This window comes from Vicia villosa, linkage group LG5 (assembly GCF_029867415.1).
Source record: "Vicia villosa cultivar HV-30 ecotype Madison, WI linkage group LG5, Vvil1.0, whole genome shotgun sequence".
NCBI classification, from domain to species: Eukaryota; Viridiplantae; Streptophyta; class Magnoliopsida; order Fabales; family Fabaceae; genus Vicia; species Vicia villosa.
The window spans coordinates 61,596,808-61,618,877 of NC_081184.1; the positions used below are offsets into that span (position 1 = coordinate 61,596,808).

General features: G+C 34.7%; 1 protein-coding gene across 1 annotated transcript; it reads left to right on the plus strand.

Annotated features, from left to right (window-relative positions):
* The first annotated feature begins 243 nt into the window (after positions 1-243).
* Positions 244-20,321, plus strand: LOC131604729 (cytochrome P450 CYP82D47-like). Its single transcript, XM_058877153.1, has 3 exons — positions 244-445; positions 9,905-10,959; positions 19,519-20,321. The coding sequence occupies exons 1-3, from the start codon at positions 244-246 to the stop codon at positions 20,149-20,151; spliced, it is 1,890 nt and encodes a 629-aa protein (XP_058733136.1). The 3' UTR covers positions 20,152-20,321.
* The last annotated feature ends 1,749 nt before the right edge of the window (positions 20,322-22,070 follow it).

Genomic DNA, 22,070 nt, shown 5'->3' on the forward strand with positions numbered 1-22,070 from the left:
GAAATAATTAAAAGATAAATATAACAATATTATCTAATTAATTAAACAAAATATTTTAATTATGAAGAAAAATAAAATATTTTTGTGTCAAAAATTAATTAAACATTTTATCACTCTAAAAATATTTTTAATATAATTTTTTTATTTTTAAAACTATTTTAAATTAATTTTACAAGGAAAATCAAATAAAATGGAAAAATATAAAATATGTGATCCTGTGTGGCTGATAGGAGGGTCTATGGTATGAATGCATGCTCAGATGCGTTGGATGAGCTGGCAGGATTGATCAAGGGGCTACTGAAGCGAGGAAGCATGGCTTATGATGAGCGCGCAAACACTGGATCCAAGGAACTTAAACTTGCTGACGCGCGTTTTCTGGCCAATCAGGGCCTGCCAGGCTTCGTCTTCTTCCTCCCTTCCGTTGCTAAAGCTCCTGCAACTGTAGGTAAATGTTTTACCTACGGTTTTGTCCGTAGCTACAAGACCTGCAAACAATCAAAACTTTACACAAGCAATATAAACTAATTAGGAGATCATGGTTCAACTTAAAATTGTCCCCTGAGTTCAAATATGCCCTTAGTTTCTCCTAATTTTGCCTAAATCGAATAATCCTAAAATGGAGCTCAAGAACCCTAGAATGGCAACTTCGTGTACAAGCATCCAAACCAAGAGCTATATGTGCGTGTTCTTGAGGTTTCAAGGCTTGAAATTGATCTGGTTAGCTTCAGGGATGTTTGAGGATCGTGTTTAGATAGTTATTTGGAATTGAATCTAGCTCAAACTAAAAATTCGAATTTTCAATTTCTTTGAAATTTTCAATTTGATACAAGAGTGATACAAGCATGTGTTTGGTTCTGAATTCGTGTCCCCATGCTTACTGAAGTGTCCTAAGCTATTTATGAGCAATAGAGGTGCTGCAATCTTAAGCTAACAATTATTGATTGTCTTTGAACTTTTGAATTTTTTAATATAAAAGCTTTGAATACCTTGGCCATGGCTTCATTTTTCTTCACCCCTCTTGCTATAGGCCTGCTGTACATCTCTATGCTGCAGAAGTTAAGCTAAATTGGTGACTCAAGCTAAGGACAAAAGCTTTGGATAATTGTCTTGAACCATTTCTTTTTTAATTTAATTTTAAATGTAATAAAAATTAAATTAAAAAAGAAACAAAAATGTCATGGGCCTAATGTTGGTCATAGGAGCCCTTTAACATCATTAGAAACATGTTTGGATCATGAATACTTGGCCTCTTTTGGAAAAAAAACATTTTTTATCAATGTTGGTTTCATGCATTTTCCCAAAAAATAGCCAACTTCAACAAGGCATAACTCCCTCAATTTTGATCATATGAAGGAGTTCTTGTACTTTTTAGAAACCTCAAGATGTCCTCTACAAGCTACTTTTGAAACTTTTTTGCATTTGGAGAAGTTATCTTGATGTTATGGGCTTTGACAAAAAACCACTTTTTGTTGACTTTGAAAATGACCTGTAATGTCCTGGCTCATATTTTCCAAATGGTAAACCCAATGACCATGGGATCAATTTCATTTGAAAGATAATTTAATTTCCTTCAAAACAAGCTTTGGTTGGAATTTTTTGAATGAATGAGGAGAGAATTATGGCCGGTCAAAGTTCAGTTGACTTTTCAGGAGAAAACCCTAATTTTGAAACTTAGGGTTTTGTTGATTTCTGAACTTTTCTTGATGAATTATGATCAACTATTGATCAAATGATGAATCTTTTGACAAAATATGGATGTTGACAAAAAATTTCATTTTTGACTATCTGTTGATTTTTCGGTCAAACTGGTTGTCTGTTAACTGTTTGAGCTGCTGACTGTGCGTCCGAGCGAATCGAAGTTTGAAAATTTGTCTAGTGGTACTTTGAGACATATGGAGATCCATGAAATCCATTTTGAGGTCTCAAAAACTCGTTCTCCTGAAAAAAAAACAAAAACCCTAGTTAGGGACTGTTTGTGTAAGAGACATTTAAGCGTACCTGATTTTTGTGTAGTGTTGAGTCTCTGCTGATCATGTGATTAATAGAAGACTTCTAGAACAAAAATCTTGGAATTTTGAAATGCAAAAGATTGATTTGAATGGTGATACAAAACACGGAGAATCGTGTTGTCAGCGGGTTTGACTATTAACTGGCTGTCCGGGCATTAACGTAACAGTTAAAGTGAAAACTTAACAGTTAAAGTTAATTTTTTTTCTTTTTGTTTTTATTGTGTTAATGGTGAAAATTATTTACCTGAATTGTTAGAAAAACACAAACATAATAAATAAATAAATAAAATATACCGTACGCGAACGAAATTACCGATAATAATCTTGAAAAATATTTAATGCACAGAAAAATAAATATTTAACTAGCAATAAACACACATAATATTATCTTGATAATTAAGCGACAGTACGACAGATAGTACAACATTTAATACTGACAGTACAATTATTACATAATATAACGAACAGTACGACAAATATAATGAACGGTACATTATTTGAAAGCGAAAGATACGACAAATTTTAAGTATGACGATTAAAAACCCATGCTATAAATAACAACATATAGATGCACGGGAGTGTAAGCATCCCAGGTCCGCATTTTTCAGGACTATGCAGACAAAAAAAGGACATGATCACCACCAAAACAGTGATGACCATAAGAAAAAACGTGTCCATCCACTTTGCCATTTTTGCCGGGGAAGAAGAGAAAATAATTATGAGATAGAAATTTGGGAAATGAGTGAAATTTAATGTGAGAATTTATGGAAAAAATGAGGGATATTTATAGAGTGAAAAGAAAGATGGAGACGTTGGGGAATGAAGTGATACCGTACAAAAAAGGAAAATTTGAGTGGTAGTAGGATTTAAAAGAAAGTGTATGGTAGGGTTTGAAAAGAAAGATGTATGGAATAAAGTTAGGATTTGATTTGAAAGAAAGAGATTTGAAAAGAAAGGAAAAGATTTGAAAATAATAATATAGTACAAAAATTAGTGGGAAACAAAGAAACTAATAATTATTTAATTGTTACCAGTACAGTCTGAATCCCCGGACTCTGCGCCTGCAAAATTTAATTCTGTACCAATTGCGTCAGTATTATTTATCTGAAAATAAATCTCAAATAAACAGTGTGTGAAGTGATGAACAGTATTTGGCGTTTGTGTAAGAATAAATTCAACAGTGAACCAAAATACCGTATAAAAAATATTCTAAAAAAACCGAGTATTCATAAAATCAGGATATTTATGAAATAAAACCCAAGATTATATGAAACTCCCAATTTTTAGACAGAAGTCTGTTGCCTTCTCTCTAAAAAAAAGATGCGGGCAAATTTTAGGGTATAATAATATCCAAGCATGACAACATAGGTAGTATTCCCTTGTATCCTTGACCTTAGAACCGTCTTGTGTAACACCCTATTTTCCCCATCGATAATTAAATAAAAATCAAAGTAATTAAAATTATAAATCAATGTCAAATAGGATGTTACATCATCAACTCATAAATTTTTGTTCAACATTTATATCATAAATACATAACACATTTGTTCGGATGAACCAACATCACAACCATCATAGTGTTTAATTTCACTTTATTAATGCAACGGGAATAACTCAACATGTAGTAACCATCGTCTTCAACAATGTAACATACCAGCAAAACAAAAAAATCAAAGAGAGTTTATAATACTCTCAAAATCTTTCAAAAACAACTAATAACATAATAGCAAAACAAGCGTTCATCCCCAGTATTACGTATCAGAGCAAGACCTGACTCAATCTACGCAATACTAGGTGCCACTCCGTACCTCAAGCAAATCTAATCCTTGTCACCTGCATGTTATCCGTGTAAAGGTAACATTCAAATAGAAGGGGTGAGATATCATAACAATATAAACGGAAATATTATAACGAGCAGATAAAGTATGGCATACAAAATTATAATATTCATACTTCGTGCATCAACACCAACACTCGTCACAACTTTCACAATCACACCTCACAATCATACAATCACAACTTATTCCATCGATAACATCATGATAATGCAATAAGACCAACTCTACTTACTCTATGCATGTGGTACTATATCACATCGCTTTTTCCATAAAAGGCCACATCGTTTTGCCATTAAAGGCCACATCGCTTTTGCCTTAGAAGGCCACATCACTATGAAATGCATGTGACACTATCATGTGACAATAACGTATGCAATAACACAACACACATCAAAGGAATATGCCAACATAGGCCACGTCGTACACATCGCTTATTTTCACATCATTATAACATCATCGCATCAACGGTTCCCATCAATTTCATCATCTTATTCACAACTTTGCATTGTAGAAAAATTACCAGAAAATATATTTTTCAAAAAATGTCCCCAAATTAATCTCATTGGATAGAAAATACTTTTAGCTTTATGTAGGTTTGAACGGCGCGTCAAACGGACACCCGAATCAAAAGTTATGACTTTTCAAAGTTTTCAAAAATGGTTAGTTTCAGTGGTAACCGGTTACCAACTAATGGTAACCGGTTACAACACTATAACCAAAATACACGCTACTATTTTTTCTGTGGTAACCGCTTGCCCAGTTATGGTAACCAGTTACGCTAATTTTTCAAAAAGTCCTCATTCTGTTTAGCCACTATGTAACCGGTTACCCAGTTATGGTAATCGGTTACTATCTCACCAAAAATCCCCCAGAATCCAAAATATTCACGTGGTAACCATTTTCCCCCAGGTGGTAACCGGTTACCACTGCAGTTTTTCTCAAAAATTCTACAGTGATGCATATTGCGATTTTTACACTTTCAAAACCCCAAAACTCACAATTTTAACACCAAAATAGTTTTCTAATATACACCAGGTTGACATAAATATTGCCACATCATAGTATTCATCAACTCCACAACAAATTCATCAGATTCAAGGGATTCACACATCATTCATCATCAACATCTTATCATCACATACACACTAATTCAATTTCACATAAAACATGAACAGAAGATTAAGAGACCTATCTCTACCATAACCCATCATCATATAACCCTTTATAATGTTAGAACCCCATCTTTACCTTAGTGTTCTTGGTTCTCTAAGAAATATCTTGTCCTAACCTTCGTGTTCTCCCTTTTTTTGGTTTCACGATCGATACAAATGTGTTCTCTCTCTTGTTTCTCAATATTAACCCTTAGACCCCTAATATGATAACCCCATATTACCCTTCCTTATTTTTATCATTTAATTAAATCTAATTTATTTATTAACTATATTATTATTACTATTAAAAATAACAATAATAGTAATAATTCTAATAACATTCTAATATTTACACATCCACATCTATCCTCAATTCCACGTCACGACTACCTTATGCTAAGGTATTCTACCCCACAATTTACATCAAATCACACACATCATATCACGTCGCTTATTTCTAATTATAAAATAATTACGATAAAAACGGGGCGTTACATATCACATGACAACTATATACAGATATTTCTTTGAAACTCAATCTTAAGTCCACATTGCATGATGGCAATAGGATCAAGTATCCCTTAGACCTTTGTCTTTCTCTTTGCATCCTTGTAAGACCAAAACTCTTTTGAGATAAAATATCCAAAACACTTAAAGATGTTGAAACATTTTTATAACTAAAGAGGAAGTAATCATGTATCTTTTGTTTAAGGGAACCACTTGAGGTATTCACCTAACGAAAACACCAATAAATGCAAACTCATTTTGACTTAGGGCTCTTTTTCTATTGAAAACCCTTTTCATAAAATGATGGTTATCCATAAAACACACACACAACAAACAAAAACTATTGAGAAGAACTATGGAGCTATGATTTCTCTATTAAACATTAGGGATACGTAGGCACAGGGTTCGGGAAATCCTGGCGAGCTTAATATTAAAAACCTTTGTTTTCCTTCCATAATTCACAGCATACATTCTCTTAGCAAGTAAGCATTAGATATACACACCCTTTTATTAGAAATAACAAGAGTAGATCCCGTAGAGTACTACGGACGTGGGGGGTGCTAATACCTTCCCCTTGTGTAACTGACTTTCAGATCCAAGTTGGTTGTGAGACCATCTCCTTTGATTGTTTGAGGTTTTCTTGATATGTTCCTTTCCCTGTTGGGATGAATACAGTTTAGTGGCGACTCTGTATTTTTTCTTGGTAGCGACAAGGATCACCATGGACCTTGGCTCCAGCACCCTTGGACGTGCCACCTCATATATTTTCTTCTTCTTATTTTCTTTTTAATTTCTTTTATTTTCTAAAATTCATATTAAATTCATTTTGCATCTAAAGATCATGAAAAAAATCAAAAAAATATTACATCAATTTTGAATTTGTGTGATTTTTTTAGAATTTAATTTTTATGTTTGCTATTTTTAATTATTTTTGACTAGTTTGCTTTGTTTTAATTTGTTTTAAAATGTTTTTGTGTTTCCAAAAATATCCAAAAAATTATAAAAAAATTAGAGACTATTATGATTTTTCCATTTTCTTATTTGCAATTTATTCATTAGTTTGAATTTAGTTTGCATTTTTGCTTTCATTTTCGATTTTAAAACATTTTAAAAATAGTTAATATGCATTTTAATTGTTTAATTGTATTGTGAATTGTTTGGTTGTTGATGACCTTGGATTGTGACTTATTTGGTCATAAATTTCATCAACATCAATGGAACTTAGGTGTTAATAGGTCTAAAAGACCAAATCCACCAAAATGGATGATTGAATTTGATGAAGTTTGACCTAGTTGTGATCCAATTTGGTTTTTGTTCGTTTCTTGATCTTGTTGTTGTCTTATCTCTCCATTTCCTTCTCTTTCTTTTTCTTTTTCTCATCAATTGGATGACGATGATTCATCTTGTTAAGTTAGGTTTGGATTAGTACTTGATGAACTTTCATCAATTTAAATATACTTTCCACTTGATCAAAAGATAGTGTGAATTACTTTGAGCTGATGATTAGTTTGTCTCATGGTATTAAGAAGTACTTGATTGAATGTAATGATCTCATCTCCTTGACTTAGTCTTGATCACCTTGTTTTGACTTATGCTATTTATTTTAGGAGAGTGATCTCTATCATTTCTCTAGCAAATATGATACGTAAATTTTATTGACCGATCTCATAGATGCTACTTCTATATAAGTACATCTAAATTTTCCCGAATCGGTTGATTAATCATCTTGCTAACAACTAACCATATTATTGTACTAACGTTACTTTAATGTAATTTAATTTTTTTCTTTAGTTCTTGCAATTTAATTCTTACCTTTACTTTATGCAATTTATCTTTAGCATTACATTTTATTCTACTTGTTTATGTTTATGTTATTTTTCTTTTGTCCCTTTGGACATTTTATTTCTTTTTGTCTTAAAAACATTAATCAAGGCAAAACCTTAAAAAAATTAATTTCTTCTTTGGACTATAGCTATTATCCCTTGCTCAAGGAGTTAGACCTTTGGACTTAGGACTAGAACTTTGACTTGGAGCTTTTCATATGATACTAATGTATCTAAGACCTTGGAATTTTATATGTTGGTTGCTTGGTTTGTCTGGTTGTGTTGTGTGTGTGCAGTTGTTCTATTAATTTAAAACTTTGAAAGTTTATCTGATACAAATTCATCTGATTCAATTTCATCTTATACAAATTCATCTGAAACAAGTTCAATTTTTAACTGATACATGCTTGATTGGATTTTTATTTTGAACTTATGGCTATTGGTTATTCATCTGCTCAAGTGCTTTGGTTCATTTGATGTTATGCTTTAAAGTTAATCCAATGAAAGGAACTCTTGTGTTAATTTGTTTGACTTCTTCTTGGTTAGATCTTTCTATTTGTTATCTTTTACTTTGTACTTTAGGATAGTCCTTTCATCTCTTGCCTATCTTCTTAAATTTCAAAATCTTCCACCTCTTTACAAAATCTTCTTGTTTTTCAAACTCAAACTCTTTTGATAAACCTTGACTTTGTCAAGTGATCATCAAACCTTTTCTTGAATAAATGCTAAGATACTTAAGCATATCAAAACTATTTCAAAAATTAAAGGAGGAAGTGTTAAAAGTATCTTTTGCCTAAGGGGCCCACTTGAGATTGTTCTCCTAAAAAATTAAAAACCTCATCTAAACCTTTTGCCATTTGGCTTTTCATTTTAATTTTTTTCTTAAAGATCAAACATGAGTAATCATCATATTTGAGATGTAATTCTCCTATCCCCATGATATTGATTGATATGGTGTTCATTTTTTTCCACTTGAAAGAGCAAATGGCACACTTGTTGATCTCTATCCAAGTTGGAGCCCTTCTTTCATTGTGATGCAAAGATCCATTTGTTCTCATGTTTATGGTTGATTAGTTAGTTTTTTCCTTTGAGATGACAAAGTATCTCTTCATTTAAAATCAATCAAAACAAACCTTCGTGTTTTCTTTATGAGAAGAACTACAAATGTTCTGACTTCTCTATTGCACTCAAGGGGTATGTAGGCACAAAATGCGGCGGCTTGCCGAGCATAAATAAAAACCCTAAAAAATGTTCTTTTCTCATCCCATCCATTTTTTGCACATAACTCTTTATTTTAAAATAGATTTTCAAAAAGATTCTCATGGAGTAACATGCATGGATGTGATGAGTGCTAATACCTTTCCCTTGCATAACCAACCCTCATACTCTTTTCTCTTTGTTTTATTAGTTTTATTTTTAAAATGTCTTTGGGTTTTATTTTCTCTTTTCCCATTCCTTTGGAAACAATAAAGATCAATGGAGACTTTGGCTTATTTGCGAGTTAAATTAATCAATAGCTTAATCCCAATTTTCCCGCGTCGACAGATTGACGTTGTATAGAATTTCTTCAATCCGAGTCAGCCTCTCTACCGAGATTTGGGAGTTTTGTTGATACAGTATTTGGTTTATGTTGTTCAGCAGGTTGTCAGCTCCTTGCAAACCAAGATTAGCCTGCAAAAGATGAAAATTAGGAGTCATTTCTCACTTGGGCATAATAGGTCGTGGTAAGGGTCTGAATAAAGTTATGCCTAGCAAAAAGTGTGGTGCAGATCCAAAGAATGAAAGTAGTTAAAACGCTCCCTGATTTGTCATAGGTTGGACATGATCCTGTGGCAGGGAACAGATGGAGCGGTCATCACGATTTGATCGTTCGTCCCTTGAATGGAAGTCATAACTTGTCATTGGATGGCATAGCAAGTAGCTTTGGAAGCCGCCATCAGTCAATCATTGACTGATCTGATGGATGAATTGAAAGAGGGGAATTGAACCTTAATTTGACGGAAGTGATTAGGAAATGGAGATTTGTGCTTTGATCAAAGAAGATTTGAATTTCTAACGTAGAAGATTTAGTTGAATATAGAGAAGTTTGATAGTAGAAAATCACAAAGATCAAAAGTCGATTCTCACAAATGACGTCAATATTCAATAAGTAATTGTATATATTATTTTAGTAGTTTATAAATATGTTTATTTAATTGTGTAATTTTATTAATATTTTTATATGTACACATAACGTGTAATAGGTGCATGCGTGTACTATTTTAACACATTCAGACGCCTAAAAGATATATCCAATTAAGTAAAAAAAAAAGGTGAACACTCCGGTACCCTTGAGTTTAGATGGGTACCGGTACCCTCAACCAATCAAATATTATAATTTCATGCCATGTCACTTATTTATTTTTATTTATTTTAAAATAAATTAATATTTAATAATAATTTACACTAAAGGTACCGGTACCCAACTTGAATTCATGGGTACCAAAGAATTTACCAAAAAAAACGAAGAATTTTGTGCTTGTCAAGCTAACTATTAAATAAAGTCATTGTTTGTGACTAAAAACAATTATTTTAAGTATTTAGTGCATTCATCAAAGCTTCTTCAAGTAAACTTTATTTTTCACATTCCATACAAGGAAAGACGCCGCACCGCATCATACCGCATATATCATATATCATCATCATCATGGAGGTAACAATTGAGTATCTTTACGCAGTTGTTGCTGGTGTTTTGAGCATACTACTAGTTACTTATTCTGTGTTCTTTAGAGGTGAAGCACAGCCACGACCCAAGCTTGCACCTTTAGCTTCTGGTGGATGGCCTTTGATCGGCCACCTTCATCTCCTAGGCGGTTCAAAGCAGCCTCCATACATAACCTTAGGAGACTTAGCAGACAAATACGGACCAATCTTCACCCTTCGAATCGGTGTTCACAAAGCCGTTGTGGTAAGCACTTGGGAGTTAGCCAAGGAGATTTTCACCACACACGATGTCATAATCTCGTCCCGTCCAAAATTCACCGCCGCAAAAATATTAGGACACGACTACGCTAATTTTGGATTCTCTCCTTATGGAAATTACTGGCAAAGGATGCGTAAGGTCACGGCTTCAGAGTTGTTATCTGTTCGGAGATTTGAATTGCTTGGTGATATTAGAGACTCGGAGGTGAAGAAATCGTTGGCAGAGATTTATAACAACGATGGATTTGATGAGTCTGGTGATTTAAAAGTGGAGATGAAACAGTTGTTGGGAGATATGAACTTGAACGTGATTATGAGGATGATTGGTGGGAAGAGATATTCGAGTGATGGTGGTGATGAGAGAGAGGTGAGGAAGGTGAGGTGGGTTTTCAGAGAGTTTTTTCGGTTGACAGGTTTGTTTGTGGTTGGAGATGCGATTCCGTTTCTTGGATGGCTTGATCTGGGAGGACATGTGAAGGAGATGAAGAAAGCTGAGCGTGAGATGGATAGTGTTGTTTGTGGATGGTTGGAAGAACATCGCAGGAAAAATAATGATTTGGGAGAGATTGCTAAGAATGAGCAGGATTTCATTGATGTTTTGTTGTCTGTTCTGGATGGTGTTGATCTTGATGGTTATGATCTTGATACTGTCGTCAAAGCCACATGCTTGGTAAGCATCACTACCTCTACTATAACATCATTTTCAATTTGAGCATTGCTATGCTTACACTAAAATTCCTACACATGAGTATGAATAATGTCTCAAAAAATATTTTTAGTCTATTTTCACACATGAGTATGAATATGGTTAATACTTAACATGATAGCTTTTTTTAGAGTGTCCAAAAGAAAAAAAAAAATTGTTAGGCTTATGATTAAATAATGTCTCAAAAAATATACTCTCAATTAAAGCATAATTAAGGATTCTATTTATTTTTGGGTTAACTAAATTTTTGGTGCCTATAAATATTGCAGTTTTTATTTTTAGTTTCTCCCTGCCTTTAGACAATACTCCCTCCGTTCCTTTTTAAGTGTCGTTTTAGAAGATTTTTTTTTTCCTATTTAAGTGTCGTTTTATAATTTAATGTTATAATTTGTCATTTATACCTTTATTTTCTTATTAACTCCACCTTAAACTTTTCAATTAGTTATTGGAAAAAGAGAGTTTATGATTGAATTTATTTGGAAAGATAAAAATAAATAAGGGTATACTAGGAAAAGTAACTCTAATAATCCACTATCTTGGTAGAAGAGCTTTTTGCTAAAACGACATTTAAAAAGGAACGGAGGGAGTAATTTTACAAAAAAACTTCGTTGCCAAAACTAACTAAAACCGTTGTCAAAACTTAGGAGGGAGTAAAAATAAAACTGCAATATTTATAGAGATAAAAAATTTATTTAACCCTTTATTTTTCAATCATTAAATTGTGACTAATAGACTTAAGACTCTTTAAAAATTTTGAGACAACCCTAATATTTAAGTCCATGCTGTGAAATAGAAAAGAGACAGAAATATGCATTAGTAAAATATTTTTACAATATCAAAAAATAGTGAAATTTTACACCGACATTGTACAAATTTAATATCAAATTACAAATAAAATTGCATATAGATTTTAATTAGTATCCACTCTGAATCATGTAGTAGAAAAAAAGTACGAGTAGAACTGAAAAAGTTGCAGATAGCTCGTATAGGTGAGGTTCAACATAATTTCATTAAAAAAAACATCAATTATTTTAATGTAAGTGTAAAATGCAAACTAACAAAGTTTTACCCGCAACATTTCAACTTTTCTTTTGAAATAATGATAATTAGGAATTTGACTATACACTATAAAAAGTTAAACTTAAATTTTAGAATATTATTTCATTAATAGGTGGTATGTTTTTGTAAGAAAGCATTCAAAGTTGCATCATAATATCATTTGGTTATTTTAATTTCTAACTATAAGTTAATAATTAAATAAGATAAAATTAAGTTAATAATTAAATAAGATAAAATTAAATGATGTAATGTGATTGATAGAGAAGTTATAGAATAGTAATAAAGTTACTTATGTGGTTAATTTTTGTTAGCAATTGATTAAATTATTAAAGACACTTCACACAATTAAGTTTAATTTTTATTAACGAATTCAAAAGTTAATTGACTGGCCCGCCAATAGCTCTAAATAGTTTTTTCTTTTCTTTCTTTAAGCGAGTGTACCGCATAAACTTCTCCTCTCTGTTACAAATTTCTTAACTACTACTTTAAAAAGTGTTAAATACAACGTGTAGCAAAGTCACCAATTTTAAAAGTCATCCCATCCTTTTTCAAAGTTTAGTTTTTTTTTTTTTTTTTATAAGCGAAATTGGATTAAAAAGCACTAGGGGTGCTAAACCCAAAGAAACAAAATACACAACATAGAAAAGAGTTATCGGCCTAACCCACCACTTAATCCAAAGAAAGCTCTCGGGTCTCGGAACCAATCCTCCCTCGAGCCATTACAAAGGTTCCTAAAATAAACTCCCATCCAATCCCAAGATAAAGATTTCAATAAAGATAAACCATCGAAAGAGTCTAAAACTAAGCCATTAAAGATAACATCATTCCTACATTTCCAAATAACCCAACAAAAAAGTAAACCGAAGAACCATTTAAAATCTATACCATACTTCTCTTTTAATTGATGATCCAACCAACACAACCGGGCTAAAAGCGAATCGACCAAAGAATCATCATGCAAATTTAACCAAAGAAGCAATTCATTCCACCAAAGCTTTGAAAAAGGACAACCAAAGAAAAGATGATTGACATCTTCCTCAAAAAGAAGACAAAGCGGGCACAATAAATCAGTTGTATTAACCAAAATCCCACGTTTTGCTAACTCCACCTTTGTAGAGAGCCTATCCCAAATCAACCTCCATCCAAAAATTAAAATTCTACATGGCACTTTAGTCTTCCAAAGACAATTAAAAGCCACCCTTAAGGTCGAATCCGGCGAGAGAAGCAAAGGCTCAATTAAAGAAATAGAATCATAAGCATTACTAACCGTGAAACCGGATGCATGACGCCACCACTTGAAACTATCTTCTTCCATCCTACGGGGCTGCACCGGCAAAAGAAGATTACTAAGATTCTCCAATTGCGAATCCACCAACCGATTCAAAGGACGCCACCAAGACAAGAAATTCCACCGCCAAAAATCCCCGATCCACCTACCCATATCCGCCACTTTGCAATGCGGGTTCTCTACCAAATGAAAAACATCCGGATATAAAACACGCAAAGGAATGTTGCCAATCCACACATCAAACCAAAACTCCACAAAAGTCCCCGATCCGAGCTTTAAAGCTATGGAGTTAAAAAACCAATTCGACCAAGAGGAAGAAGTTTCAACTCCTAAAGTACAAAGATCCTTCCACCAAAGAGAGACTTTGCTTCTAGAATGAAAGGATGGAATTCGAAGCATAGCTCTTTTTAAATCACCGTACCTACAAAAAAGAAAGTTAGTCCAAAAAAAATTGTCACCACTCAAGATCCTCCATTTCCACTTGGCAAGAAGCGCCAAATTGAATCTACCACAATGCTTCACCCCTAAACCACCATCTTTTTTATCCCGACAAACATTATCCCAACTAATCCAACACACCTTCTTCCTCTCCTCACTACCACCCCAAAGAAACCCACGTTGAATGGATATAATCTCCTCTATAATTGCCTTAGGAGCCTTATAAAAGGAAAACAAGAAGATCGGAAGACTAGTCAAAACGGAATTCAAAAGCACCACTCTTCCGCCTATAGACAAATGCTTATGATGCCAACCACATAATCTTCTTCGAAACTTCTCCACAATCGGCCTCCACACCGAACATCTTCTCGGATTCACACCAATCGGAATTCCAAGAAAAACAAAAGAAGACGAGCCAATCACACAATTGAGAAAAGAAGAGGCGGCTTGTCTAAAATTAGGATCAAGATTGACACCGAAAAGCCTACTCTTAGTCAAATTGACTCTTAAACCGGAGGCAAGTTCAAAACCCCTTAGAATAGCTTTGAAAGTCCACAAGTTAGACCAAGAGTCCTCACCCACAAGAACGGTATCATCCGCGAATTGGAGGATTTCCAATTTGGAATTGCCATTCACGACGAACCCTCTAAAGTCTCCCAACTCCGATGCCACCTTAACCATACCTGATAGGCCTTCTGCCACCAACAAAAAGAGAAAAGGTGAAAGTGGATCACCTTGCCTCAAACCTCTAGACACCGCGAAATCCCTCGTAGGACTCCCATTCACAAGGATAGACATAGAACTATTAAAAACAAGGGCCTCAATCCATCTTCTCCACTTGACCCCGAAACCCATCCTGATAAGCAAGTATCTAAGGAAATCCCACGACACACAATCATAAGCCTTCTCAAAGTCGACCTTCACCATCATACACCTCTTTTTGAACCTCTTAGCATAATCCAACGTTTCATTCAGAACAAGAACCCCGTCTAACATGTTACGACCAGGAATAAAAGCAGATTGACAGGAAGAAACAAGCTTACCAATAACCCCCTTTAATCTCGACGCCAATAACTTCGACAGAATCCGATACATGCTACTGATAAGACAAATTGGCCGGTAATCATCCAAAGAAATAGGATTATCCACCTTAGGGATTAACGCCAAAAAGGAAGCCGTTACCGCTTTAGGAACCACCGCAACAGAATGAAACTCATGGATAAAATTCATCAACTCCTTTTTTAAAAAAGGCCATCCTACTTTGTAAAAACCCATAGTGAAACCGTCGGGCCCGGGACTCTTATCCCCATCGCAGTTAACAAGCACCTCCCAAACCTCTTCCTCCGAAAAAGGGCACTCTAAAGAAGAAGCTTCCTCCGCCGATAGGGAACCAAACTCAACGCCATCCAACCGAGGCCTCGAACCTAAACTCTCCTTAAATCTAATTTCAAAGTGTCTCCTCACCTCCTCCTTGACCAATTCCACTTTATCAATCCACCCATTTGAAGTGTTTAGCCCCAAAATCGCATTCCTCCTCACTCTATGATTGACAACCTTATGAAAAAATTTGGAATTAGAATCCCCCTCTTCGAGCCACAACGCTCTAGCCTTTTGACGAAGAATACTCTCCCTTAACTTAGACACCTCCCACATTTTTTGCGTTGCTTCCTTCCTTTTAAAAGCCAAAGTCCCCGAATCTACCACATTACCGTCAGAAGCTACCTCATCAAGCACATTTAAATCCTTAATTGCATCTTCAACTTCAAGATTTATCAAACCAAAAACCTCCACATTCCACTTTCTAAGAGCCCCCCTCAACAATTTCAACTTTTCTTTAAAGACGAACGCCGCCTTACCATGAATAACAAATCCTTTCCACGTATTTTCAACAAAAGAATAAAATTCCTCATGCTTAGTCCAACAAGAAAAGAATTTAAAAGGCTTTGGTCCCCAATTCAAGGAATCTAATTTTAGCCATATCGGACAATGATCAGAATAATCCCTCGCACCTACCACTTGTCCACCCGCCTTCCACTCCTTCACCAAAAAATCCGACATCAAGAATCTATCCAACCGACTCATAGCCATACCATCCAAACTAAACCAAGTGAATCTCTTACCAATCATAGGCAAATCAACCAACTCCATCTCCTCAATGAATCTATTGAATTCGTTCATCTCCCTTCTATTGAACACCCCACTCCTACTATTACGCTCAGCTTCCACCCGAATAGAATTAAAGTCACCCCCCAATAACCAGACGCCCGACGGCAATTTCCCCTTCAACTCCACCAAATCACACCACAACTTCCTCTTCTTATCGATGAAACAAGAAGAATAAATGTTAATAATATACAACATCGTACCTTTCCAATAACCACAGACCCCCACAAACCCCTCCCCCGCAACACTGTACAGAGCCGAAAAAAAACCTTTCTTCCATAACATCAGTAAACCACCCGAATTACCAACAGCAGCTTTATAAGACCACTCAACCTCCGTTCCACCCCATAGTTCAAAGATAATCCTATCGGAAATCAAACCCAGCTTTGTCTCTTGGAGAAGACAGAACTCAAAATTCTGATTTCGAATCAAATTGCAAACAGCTTTTCTTTTGATGCTGCTACCCAACCCACGTGTATTAAAAGAGACAATATTCATAAGATACCTGTTGAAGACACCCCCTTCTGAGCTTTCAAATTTCTGTCCCTCTTCTCCATAGCTTTAATTTCCTCCACCATAACATCACGAGAGGCTCCCCCGTGCGCCCCAAACAGAGAAGCTTTCTCCCATAATTTAGATGCCACCTCCTCTCTATCTTTCTCCAAAAATCTATCATTACCTCGAATAACATCTGAATCTGGAACCTCCCCAAATCTTGAATCTGTCTCACTCCCCGCCATCACAGACTCAGACTTGTTTGAATTTTCTAAGCGCTCCTTCTTCTTTTCCAATTCCTTCTTAGCTCCCCTCCCTGTCTTGCAACCAACACCACATGGTTTCCTTAAAGGCTGGAAAGAATTACGAACAGCCACCGGCGTTGGCGAGAAACCCTTCCCAGCTAGCGAATCCTCTTCAGGTTCCACCGTTTCGGCACAAAACGATGAAGATGATGCTCCTTGAGACAATAAAGCTCCCTCCGGTGTTGTAGAAAGCGACATGAGATGCCCCTTATCTGAAGCCGTAACGGACAGAAACGTAGCAGAAGACTCTGCCTCCATCTCCTTGCAACGTTGGAAAGGTAAACTCGGGCCTTTCCCAATAGATCCAGAACCAATCAAATGGGCCTCACACCCAGCCACACCTAGGCCCAATAAAGCATCCTTGGAAAGACTTCTGTCCACTGAATTTGCAACTTGAAACTTGTCCACGTCATTTACTTTACTAGAACAAAAACCCTCTCGTACACACGGTACCGATAGACTAGGTTTCTGAATAAACCGAGTGGGCCCCACTTCCACACCCTTGGGAACCAAAACCACACAATCTTTGGATACCCCACCAACCTTGTCGCCGCCCCCGTCAGATAAAAAATCACCTCCTTTGTCTGTTTCAAAAGGACAAGTCCCTTTCACTTGGTCAACTTCCACAACAAAGGAAGTGTCAACACACCTTTTGTTTCCCACACGATCAGAGGCCAAATTAATGTTAACATCGGAACCCTCACCCTCTACACCACGCGTCGCCGGAAAAGCCCCCGGACCTTCGGAATCCGAACCTCCACCAACAACACTCTCATCGACGTATTCCTCCTCTGAGCTAGAATTGGACATACCAAAAACTGAGTCTACCACCCTGAGAGGCCCTTGAGAATCTTCCACCATCTTCAGCCTTACCACTGTTCCATTAATGTCCACATTAAAGCATTCATCAATCCCAGCCATGCAACTCGTATGAATCAGAAAGCGAGCCACATCAAACCGAGATTGATTATGCGTAACAGAGTCAAGTTTAATAAAAGTTCCCACCGGTTTGGAAATGAACTCAAAAAACTCTTTACACCAGCATTGACATGGAAGCCCAAACAGTCTCACCCAAACCACCCTCTCCCTATCGTGAACTTCGTGATTCCATTTAAAGATCTCCGTAAACCATTTATCCACCCATGGTTTATCATTCTCTAATAAATTTGCCACCGCTCCGTCTTCTCTGTCCTCCAAAAGGCATAAGTTTGCCCCTAGCGCCGTTACCTTCACCCCAAAGAAACCCTCCATGTCAAATAAATCTTGGATATTATAAGTCATTCCCACTTCAGCCACCTTCCCCACCATCGCCTTCCTAAGTCTGCAAAGCATCTCAGAATCATCATGCTTAAACACCAGATTCTTATGAGTGTTAAGCGGATTATGAGGATAAACCACCGGAGCTGGAACATTCCGAATAACCGCAGCAAAGGATCTTCCTGGCACCACCCCATGTTGATAAACTCTTCGGTCTGAATGCACAACCTTCGTATTCCTCCTACCAAAACCCTCCTCAACCTCCTCTACACCTCCTCGCGCTCCATGCAACGACCCCTTGCCTCTCTGGAACCGAGGAACATTGACAAACAGCTTCACATTATCAATGAAGATGTTATCCAGCTTCACTGCTAACCTATCCACATCCATGACGTCGAAGAAACGAACAAAACCAAACCTTTTTCCACCCTTATCCCTCCTCCCTGGAATGATAACCTCATCCACATCTCCAAAAGCTTTGAACACATCATATAAATCCCTAGCTCTCTTCCTCTCAGGAAACGATTTGAAGAAGAAGGTCGAGGACTTACGAATAAAATTCCGCTTCTTACCGCCGGAGTGATCCCACCGAACCCTAGCCCTAGGAGAACTCCGTCCCCCCACCTCCAACCACCTTGCTCCTCCCTCACACGAAGTAACCTCAGCAAGAACCTCACCACGCTCACTAACCTTATCAGTGTCTCGCTCCCTCTCAGTGTTTCTCTCCCTCTCAGTGTTTCTCTCCCTCTCAGTGTTTCTCTCCATGTATGACTCGCTCCCTCTCAGTGTTTCTTCGTGGTTGCTAATAATCTATACGAAATACGAAATTTAAGTTAGAGAGACAAATAAGTCAAATAAGTTAAATTCAAGATTACAAAATTTATATTTATAGTAAAAATACTTTACTTGTATGGTGGACTACTAAATTTAGTCATGATGGTAATTTAAGTAAGTTGATATCCTCTTAATTTCTTCAAAGAAATGAAGAGTGTTATTACTAATATTTTCTATTTTTTATGTATAAAAAATAAAGTATACAAATTATATGTCACACTGTTTAATAATATAAACTGTTTAATAATATAAACGTATTATATTTCAAAATTTGATTAATGGTATTTACTATTTCTTTTAAAAAATACAAAATTTGATTAATGGTATTTACTATTTCTTTTAAAAAATAGAGAGAAACCTAACTCAACTTAAGAGATTGATACTCCACATTCAACTCAATTTCTTCCATTTATCCGCATCTTCCATGATCCATCCTATCCCTACATACGCATATTTCTTCATATGGTGGTGTACTACAAAAAGAAATTCTATTCGTATTTCTTCAATGAATCTTCTAAAAACATTCATTAACATTTTTCTTAAATTTAATACTTAATTTCAATACAATTCCCCAATTTGATTTGTTTGAGATCTATATATTGTAATATTAGGAACGAATGTTGCATTTTTAAAATCTTGAAATTGTTTGATGCTACTAGTAATTACTAGCATTTTTTTATGCAGACGTTAATTGCCGGGGCAACGGACACAACAACAGTAACAATAACATGGGCACTCTCATTACTGCTGAACAATCGCCACACATTGAAGAAAGTTCAAGATGAATTAGACGAAAAAGTTGGAAAAGAAAGGCTAGTGAATGAATCAGACATAAACAACTTAGTTTACCTTCAAGCCGTGGTAAAAGAAACACTCCGACTATATCCTGCTGGACCATTCTCAGGTGCGCGTCAATTCACTGAAAATTGTACCGTAGGCGGATACCATATTCAAACAGGTACTAGACTGATTTTGAACCTTTGGAAAATGCATAGAGATCCACGCGTGTGGTCGGAACCATTAGAGTTTCAACCAGAAAGGTTTTTGAATACTCATAAGGATGTTGATGTGAAAGGGCAACATTATGAGCTGCTTCCATTTGGAGGTGGAAGAAGGTCTTGTCCTGGGATAACATTTGGTCTTCAAATGACACATTTGGCATTAGCTGCTTTCTTGCAAGCGTTTGAAATCGCAACTCCGTCGAATGGTAATGTTGATATGAGTGCGACGTTTGGACTCACAAATATCAAAACCACCCCGCTTGAGGTTATAGTGAAACGCCGTTTGCCATACGAGCTCTTTGTTAGTGAAAATTAGCCAATTATATTAATGAATTGGTGCGTGTTCAGAATAAAGTACAACTTTTGCCAAGAAAATTTGTGGATTAAAGAGATTGAACTATGATTTTAAATAAAAGAAGCGGTCATACACGTGGTTCTATATATTGTGATTTCGGTTGCATGAACAAAGATTGAATGTTGGGGTTTTGTAATCTACTATCAAGCAGTCAAGCAATTAAAATTAAAGTCCACCACACTACCAATTATGCCCTTTTCTTTAAAATAATTTTCAAAGCTAAAAGGTTATTTTTGTCATTTCATAATCAACTCATTTTATTCACCCCACATTCAACCCACTTTTGCCACCTATCTTCCATTCATTCTCTCTCCTTCAAATTTCATCCTCTTATAATATTACTTTTATTCTATCTCACTTCTCTCTTCACATTTATTTTTCATTTCATTTCTATTTACTTTTCTCTCTCTCTCTTACAATTTTCTCTTCAATATTTTCACTTTCATTTTAATTTTTTCTCTCAAAATTTTAATAAATTGAATTAATATAATTATTAAAAAAATTATTTTCAAATGTCAAAATTATTCATAATTTAAAAAAAAAAATTTACATGTTAAAATTTCTATTTTTCCCACGGATCACTATGAACAAAATACCTATTTTATTTTAATTAAGATTATACTTATTTGAGACACAAAATTCTTATTTTCAAATGTCTAAATTTTCTATTTTTCTCACGGGGCACTATCAATAAAATAACCATTTTATTTTAATTAATAATTGTCTTTATTTGAGATACGAAATTCTTATTTTCAAATATTCAAATTAAATTATTATTATTATTATTATTATTATTCATTTTATAATTAAATAACTCATTTCAAATTTACATGTATATTTTCATCTAATCTATATCGTATTAAATAAATTTGTAGCGGGATACGATTAGTTAAATTCACGCAAATTTATTTTTGATAAAAATTGCTTTCAATATGCATTTGAATACAAATTAACTATACAAAATTATTTTAACCTGTACAAATTCATGAATATCTAAATTTTTATATAATTATATTTATCATTCAATATTCTAAATATCTAAACAAATCAACTATCAACTATCAAGCTATTAAAAAAGAAGTCCACCATTCTACCTAAATTACCCTTTTTTCCCAACAATTTACAAAGCAAAAAGGACTAAATTGTCTTTTCATAATCCAACAATTTTATTCAACTTCCAAACAAATCAAAATGCAACACATGTCTCTCAATCTTTCACTTTTCAAATTATCATTTTTTTCTCTCTCCAATATTTTCACTTTCATTTTAATTTTCTCTCTCTAAAATATTTAAATGTTTATTTAAATAAAATCTATATTATAACATATAAATTTGTAACGGGACACGATTAGTTAAATTCACGCAACTTTTTTTTTATAAATATTTAATATGCATTTGAGTATAAAACCACCATACAAAATTATTATAACCTATGTAAATGCATAATATCATTATTCTTTATACAATTGTATTTATCATTTAATATAATAAATATCAAAACAAATTATATATATAATATCAAATAAATATACCCGTGCGGCAGCACGGGTGATTTCCTAGTTGTAATTTTAATGAGAAATATTGAACAAACATGGTCCAAATTATTTAATACGAATTCTAATACAGTTAACACACGTGACTTAAAACCACGCTGCAATTGTATTTTAATACTATTGCGAAGGAAATACATGAGAAGTATTGCAACCGCAATTGCATTATTGAAGAAAATGCTCATAACAAAAAATCTACCCGAATGAACAGAAAGATAACAAACTTCTTAGATTGAAATATTCTCCAATACTCTTAAAGTGTATACAGAGTTCAACATATATACTTATTACAGAAAACTTATACAATATAACTAACTTTTATTAACTAAT

Coding starts and splice junctions, on each gene's coding strand:
- LOC131604729 (XM_058877153.1), top strand. CDS start 244: ATGAATGCATGCTCAGATGCGTTGGATGAGCTGGCAGGATTGATCAAG. Junction 446..9,904: donor TAAAGCTCCTGCAACTGTAG/GTAAATGTTTTA, acceptor AATTATTTTAAG/TATTTAGTGCATTCATCAAA. Junction 10,960..19,518: donor TCGTCAAAGCCACATGCTTG/GTAAGCATCACT, acceptor TTTTTTATGCAG/ACGTTAATTGCCGGGGCAAC.